The sequence below is a fragment of the Pieris brassicae genome, chromosome 1 (genome assembly GCF_905147105.1).
Source record: "Pieris brassicae chromosome 1, ilPieBrab1.1, whole genome shotgun sequence".
Classification (NCBI taxonomy): domain Eukaryota; kingdom Metazoa; phylum Arthropoda; class Insecta; order Lepidoptera; family Pieridae; genus Pieris; species Pieris brassicae.
The window spans coordinates 7,558,229-7,565,793 of record NC_059665.1 but is presented as its reverse complement, the minus strand read 5'-3'; the positions used below and the strand labels follow the sequence as shown (position 1 = coordinate 7,565,793).

At 33.3% G+C, this 7,565-nt stretch overlaps 3 protein-coding genes across 3 annotated transcripts; 2 read left to right on the top strand and 1 right to left on the bottom strand.

Moving 5' to 3' along the window:
- Positions 1–741, top strand: LOC123714650 (28S ribosomal protein S18c, mitochondrial). The gene is made up of 2 exons (XM_045669012.1): positions 1–147; positions 226–741. Exons 1-2 carry the CDS (start codon positions 117–119, stop codon positions 594–596), a joined length of 402 nt encoding a protein of 133 aa, XP_045524968.1. The 5' UTR covers positions 1–116; the 3' UTR covers positions 597–741.
- Positions 742–868: 127 nt separating this feature from the next.
- On the bottom strand, positions 869–2,850 carry LOC123708948. The gene is made up of 2 exons (XM_045659990.1): positions 2,774–2,850; positions 869–2,477 (listed from the first exon to the last, which is right to left on the bottom strand). The coding sequence occupies exon 2, from the start codon at positions 2,194–2,196 to the stop codon at positions 916–918; it is 1,281 nt and encodes a 426-aa protein (XP_045515946.1). The 5' UTR covers positions 2,197–2,477; positions 2,774–2,850; the 3' UTR covers positions 869–915.
- A 1,890-nt stretch (positions 2,851–4,740) lies between these two features.
- On the top strand, positions 4,741–7,116 carry LOC123720554. The gene is made up of 3 exons (XM_045677217.1): positions 4,741–5,162; positions 5,466–5,719; positions 7,043–7,116. Exons 1-3 carry the CDS (start codon positions 4,741–4,743, stop codon positions 7,114–7,116), a joined length of 750 nt encoding a protein of 249 aa, XP_045533173.1.
- Positions 7,117–7,565: the final 449 nt, after the last annotated feature.

Here is a 7,565-nt window from a genome sequence, read left to right as displayed (position 1 = left end):
GATGAATTTGTGAAAATTAAGAATTACAAATATAATCGTGGACATAAAATATCTTTGCAATATAATTAACATTTCGTAAAGGTGTCGCTCTAAAACTGGAAATAAATTTGACAAAGATGGCACTTATGAAACGTTTGTTTTTAAAAAGTATTTGTTTATATTATATATTCACATTAAAATTATAATTGAATATTTTGTATTAACCTAACCGTTTTATTTTTATAGTTGTTTATACACCTCGAGCATTAACTTACAACGTCCGACATTTATCTACAGAAGTAGCACATGATGATAGCCCCGTGGAAATGGAAAACCCATTTACAAAAGAAAAACGGCAATGTATACTTTGTAAATTTAACATAACGCCAGACTACAAGAACTACAGGCTTCTGTCACAGTTCCAAAGTCCATATACAGGAAGGATATATGGAAGACATATAACTGGACTGTGTCAAACAAAACAGGCAGCAGTAGAGAGAGAAATCACTAAAGCACAGAACTGTGCTTATATGCCTTACTATTATAAGGACAAAACATTTTTTAAGGATCCTAAGCTGTTTGATCCTGAAAATCCAATCCGTTCACACAGGTTTTAAAAATATCAGGTTGGGTGATTGTAGTTGGAAAAGAATTATAACTTAATTAAAATTATACACTTGAATAAAAACCTTTTTAGTGAAATTATCAATGTTGTTGTGGCAAAGACTTTGCCTTAATAGTCAATAAAAATAATTATTATTATTTATGGATTTTATTATGTGCCCTGTTGCTTCTGAAACATTTTATTAAGGAAATAGATATTAGGCACATATGAATTATTAATTTATTTATTTAATAACAAATTATAGAATGTAATGACATATAAAGAATTAAGAGTAAAGTAGCTTACTTGTTGAAGAAAATATTTTATTCAACTTAAGTGTTTATACTTGATAAAATAATACTATTATCATCTGGAGTAATAAAGCAGTCATTTTCTATATCATAACCAACTAGTTCTGGAGGTATTTTTAAAGTTTTTAATATTTCGGAATAATCCATATTCTGACTATCTGGGAACTTCTTTTTCATAAGATCAAAAAGTTCAAACAGTGCCTCTTGACAGCCTTTTTGCCACTTTTTAATTAACTTCCTAAGTTCTTCAGTATCCTCAGTCATTGCTTTAGCAATTATGAGTTTTTTTTTCATCTCAATTCTATGTTTTAATTCATCAATGTCTTTTTGAGTTATTGATCCTGTAGACTTTGCTTTGGATGGTTTGACCACTTTCTCATAAGTATTTTTTACTAAAATGGTTCTCTTAGTAGATACAAAGTCATCGTCATCATTATCAAATGATTTTTGCAAAGTTTTTTTTTCTGATATTGGTTTAATTTTTTTTATTTTATTTACATTGGGAATAGATTTAGGGCTAGTTTTCTTTTTCACCAACATTGTATTGACAAAATCACTATCTTGATTTTTATTTAAATTACAAAGAGGCAAATCATCCGAATCTGAATCAAATAGTGTCTGTGAAACAGATGTATTTACATTGTTTTTGTGTGAATTATTGTCATCTTGTTGGTGTGTTTTGAGGGATTTTAACATTTTTTTTTGTATAAGAACAATACATTCCTTATTTAAGTTCTTAGGTTCTTTAACATTAAGTTCATTGGCTTTAGTACCATCTACTTTAAAGATTTCATTTAAAATATTACTTGGTTCAGGTTCTGGAATAGTTTTTAACTTTTTTTTTGAATTCACTCTTGACAATTTTGAAAGTGTTTTATTATTGTTTTGGGGCGATTTACGCACAATTTCTGTATTTTTTGTTATGACGTCTTTGTTATTTGCATCTACATTTTGCATCATTAAAAATACTTTGGAATTTTTCTTAGAAACAGGGATATTTCGTGACGGCGTGTCACTAATGTGAGTGGGTGATGAAATACATGCAATAGTTTCATGTACAGCTAATACTGTTTTTTCAGGGGATTGAGGTAAAAAAGCTGATTCCTCACTGGTGCTACATATCTTTCTCTTTTTACACACGTTTGTAATTTCCGTGCTATTCTGGCTTCTGGATAATGGCGAAATAAAAGGCGATGGTCCTTTTTTATTAAATTTCCTGGATAAACCTAAGCGCCTACAAGGTGTCAATAGGGTTTTGCTAATTCCACCGGGAGTTTTAGGAGAATCTTCACTCGACTTCATTTTAATGAAGCTTTTGAAAAAATAATAATTATCTTTTCCAATTACTCCTTTTAAAATTTTTTTTCCTATTTTGTTTTTCGACCACCTTGCCGCTAAATCACGTATTGCTAATAATTGCTATATGCTTATAAGTCTTAAATCAGTGTTGCCAGAAGCCGATACTCATAAGTAACACAAGACAGTTCAAAAAGTATTATTTTCACGAGAAAAGTCACATACCCATGAATAATGTGTAGCTAATATTATACCAACTAACGGAGTAGCTAATGTGGTCCTCGAACCTGTAAAAACCGTTAATACTGTCATTGAAAACATGAACATAGTTAAAATAAGCTGTTTATATTTAAGCATGCATCATCACTTTTGATGTCTGAAAATCGTTCTATCAAGTCAAATGGTTTCAGTATTTCGTATATTTCGCTTAAGACTTAATTAGGAAATTAAGTTGACATAACATTATTCTTAGGTATGTATTAGAAAATGGCAACACGTCAGACTGCCATTCTATATAATTTTCAAAATTTCTCCAGATTCTAGCCAATAAGGTAGTAACACTACCGAAAAGTTTTCTACCTACACTATTGCTTTTCCGAAAACGCTTCTTCCGCAGCCAAGGGTCCTGTTACTACACTATCGTAAAATCGACAGTGTAGCTCCGAGCTCCTGTTCGTAGCACTTTATTGTGTCATATTGTCTCTGGATTCAATGTATGCCTAATGTCACTTTTATAAACCTAATAAAAGTAAAAATTTTACAATATTATTTTAAATAGCAAGCTGCAAAGTGGACATAAGAATGCGAGCAAGGACAGAACAATTTTCTATGTTAGTGGAATTTATATGTACAAAGTCGCGTATTAAATTATTTTAAATTGCATTTTAAAATTAACTACGGTTTGTAAATAAATAAAATATTTTAAACTTACATAATCGCGATAAAGGTACATTAATTAGTAGTATTCATACTCTTATATTTTTTTGGATTTGATCCCACAAGATCTTATCTGCAAAATGAAGAAACAACATACTTAGAATTAAAAAAAACAATATGAAAATAACAGCATAAGACCAGTGTGAACACGGAAATTAGTGGCTGATGAAAGCTCTGGGTTCGGTGTTTGTGCTAGAAAATTTTCAATGTCAACTTGAATGCAGATTTTGCGTTAATATCATCGAATAAGTCTAGTTTTTATTAGTGATTTGCTAATAGTTTGAATAGTCTCTGTTTATGTATACCCTGCACTGTATATATCTAATTTAATTTAATTTCTAAAAGTCATTTATAAAGGTTGATTGTTTTAAACCTATTTCTACACTTAAAAAGTAAGAATTGTAAAACACCAAGTACTCAATGAAATGAAAAGAGGGATCAATAAAGATTATAAAGTAGAAACCTAGTATGGTATGAAATTATGACCTTAGTTAACTTTTAATTCGACATTGGTTCTCCGGCATCTTAGATATAAATTTAAGTTACATCCTGATTTTATGTTAACATTTATATCAATTAACTTTTGTTTTAATCAGCGATTCGCTACTAGTTAATTTGTGAATGCAAAAACTGTTTAAGTAGGGAATGAAATTCCATTGAGGTGGTTCACATTACTCAGATACCTGTAGCAATATGCTGGTGAAATAAACGAATATTGTACATCTAATGCCTATATGAATCACCTATAAATAGTTATGAAAACATACAGGCAGAGTTTGGCTAATATAAGAAGATAATTGAATCATTTGAAAACTTTCGGATGGCAACACAGAATTTCATTGCTAATTTCTCAATATGGCTGTTGTCAAACATTCTTTTTGGATTATTTTGTTCTTATTTATTCATTTACGTCTTTAAATATGAGTTCAAACTATTAAAACTGGAGTTCGAGAGATATTGTTCTGCATGATATCCATATTCCTAACAAAAGAAGTTGAATTCTAAAAAAGCATGATTGTTTACGTGTGGTGTTGAATTTCTTAGGTTAGTATGATTTATCGTCTTGATACTTCATGTAATTACTCATTTTTATTTCTATTATATTTTTTCCGAATAATTAACAGGTATTGATGTAAACTTTTTGCTTGAAACTCTCAGCCATAACTTGATGACTTTGTCAAACTGTTTTGTTAGTGTCTGTGTCAATGTATCTAATGTAACCAAAACATATTTTAGTGTTAATTTTAGCTTATTAAAACCTTATATTCAGGAAAGGTTTTCTCTTATTTCAATTTAATAAGCTAAAAACGCCACATGGATAAACATCTTCGCCCTGAAAGATTTAATATCGACCCGTCAGATAGCTCTAGTACGAGAGCTTGGATACACTGGCGTAAGACCTTCGAAAGCTTCATTTCCGTGCAGAAACCGACCGCTTCAGAAACTGTTGCACAGTCGGTTCCTCCGCCAGACAGCATAAAGTTTCAGCTATTGATAAATCATCTATCACCAAATATTTATACATATATAAGCGAAGCCATGAACTACGAAGTAGCGGTCACAATACTGCAAAAACTTTATGTAAAACCAAAAAATCTAATAATTGCAAGGCACATGTTAGCAACAAGGAAACAACGACCAGAAGAAGGCATTGACACATATTTACAAGCTTTAAAACTGCTTTCTAAAGATTGTGACTTTGCGGCTGTTGATGCAGAAACAAATAAAAACGATAGCGTGCGTGATGCCTTCATATCCGGTATATCATCGCATAAAATAAGACAAAGGCTTTTAGAAAACTTAACTCTAACACTTGATCAAGCTTACAACCAAGCACTCTCTCTAGAAACTGCAGAAATCAACTCTCAAATCTTCAATACTATATCTTTAATTGCTGTTGCTCCAAAAGCACCAACATTACAAACTGTGCACGACGAGCCCTGCTCTTCTGTTAATAATCCTCGACGACGAAAATGTTTCTTTTGTGGGGGACAAATATATCCTCGTAAGAACTGCCCTGCATTTGAAAAGACTTGTCAGCTCTGCAACAAGAAGGGGCACTTTGCCACTGTGTGCAGAAGCTCTTCCAAACCTACAAACTCTGTGGTAGGTACTGAAGATCTTTTCGCTTGTATCACAGCAGCGTCACCTTCTTCACTACGTAAAGCTACTGTACCTGCTTATATTCGAGGAATAAGAGCAGAAGCACTTCTCGACACCGGCAGCTCCATCATTTATAAATGACAGCTTTGCAAGACTATGTTAAAAAGAAAATCCTGTAATCAGACAATTTCTATGGCCTCTCTTAATCATACTCCACAAATGGAAGGCCAAACTTTGCAAATCCTGAAAATCGGAAATCATAAATATGATAATGTGAATCTTCTTATCGTGAAAAATCTTTGTGCTGACATTATTATCGGCCATGACATCCTCGAAGAACATTCATCGCTAGAGTTCTCTTTCGGTGGGCCAAAACATCCACTTCAAATATGTAACGTAACGGAAGCATCAGTACCAGCTGTACCACTTTTTGCGAATGTATCTCCCAACTGCAAACCTATTGCTATTAAGTCTCAAAGGTACAGCAAAGAGGATAGTGAATTTATTTAGTTCAAGCGTATTTCTTTTGGAGTAACAAACGGTGTTTCGAGCCTCCAACGAACAATCGATTGGATAATAAGAAAAGAGAAGCTTCAAAACACATATGCGTATTGATGATATAACTATTTGTGGCCAGGCTCTTGAAGAACACGATCGTAACTTAGAAAATTTTAAGAATGCCGCAAAGAAATACGGTTTAACACTGAGTATACAGAAATGTAAATTTTCTCAAGAGTCAATTAATATACTAGGCTATAATATTCAAAACAACATAATTAAACCTGACAGTGGGCGACTCAAACCATTGATTAATTTACTTCCACCAAGCGATGTACCGATCTTAAGACATGTTTGCACATTATTCTAAGTGGATTCCAAACTTTTCTGAACGGATCCACTCAATTGCTAATACAACAACTTTTCCGCTCACAAGCGAGCAAATTAAATGTTTCGAAGGCTTGAAAAATGATATCGCAAAGTCTTCTATACGTGCAATTGATGTAAATATACCCTTTACAGTTGAAACTGACGCTTCCGATCATTCTATTGCAGCAATACTTACGCAAAATTCTAGACCATTGGCGTTTTACTCAAGAACATTAAATTCAAGCGAACAAAACCATTCTGCCATTGAAAAAGAAGCATACGCCATTGTAGAATCATTAAAGAAATCGAGACATTTCCTTATTGGTAGACACTTTAAGTTAGTAACTGACCAACGCTCGGTTTCTTTTATGTTTAATATGAAATATTCAAGTAAAATAAAGAATGTAAAGATTTAAAGATGGCGACTGGAACTTGCTGCTTTGAAATACGATATTATATACAGACCGGGGAAAGAGAACTATGCTGCTGATGCACTATCCCGAGTTTGTGTGACTGTAGAAAAACGTACTGCAAAACTTTTCGCGCTACACGAGGCTCTTTGTCATCCAGGGGTAACGAGAATGTTTCACTGGGTTCGCTCTAAAAACCTTCTCTACTCTATTGAAGAAGTCAGAACAATGACAAAATGTTGTCGAACCTGCTCTGAAGTAAAACCTAGATTCTTCCGAAATACCTTTGATGACCAGAGGAAACTTGTTAAAGCGACGGCTGCTTTTGAACGCTTTAGCATAGATTTTAAAGGACCAGTTCCAACAAACAAATTCATATTTACCGTGATTGACGAACTTTCACGTTTCCTGTTTGCTTTCCAATGCTCAGATGTAAGCTCGAAAACAGTGATTAAACACCTTAACAACTTGTTTATGATATTTGGCATGCCTTCTTACGTTCATTCAGATCGCGGAACAGCATTTCTTTCCGTCGAAGTACAAGAATTTTTACATGTTCGAGGTATTGCCACTAGTAGAACTACAGCTTGTAACCCTCAAGGTTCAGTAGAAAAATTGAATTCTACTCTTTGGAAAACGATTCTTTTGGCGCTGAAGACGAAAAATCTTTCGGTAGAAAATTGGGAGCAAGTATTACCACAAGCCTTACATTCAATTCGATCATTACTTCGTACAGCCATAAATTGCACTCAACATGAAAGAATGTTTAGACACCCACGAAGATCTACTAACGGCACTTCTGTTCCATCGTGGCTTACAAATTCTGGACAAGTCTTGATGAAGAAATTTAATCGTACAAAACAAATATCAACCATTAGTAGAAGAGGTTGAATTGATATACAGCAATCCTGACTTTTCATACATTCGGTTCCCAGATGGCCGAGAAAGAACGGTGTCGAATCGACATCGACAGCACCATTGGGTTCAGAAGTTGTAGATCTGCGAATAACTAATGAACATACTCCTGATTATGATAACGTCGCAGAACCAATTCCAGAA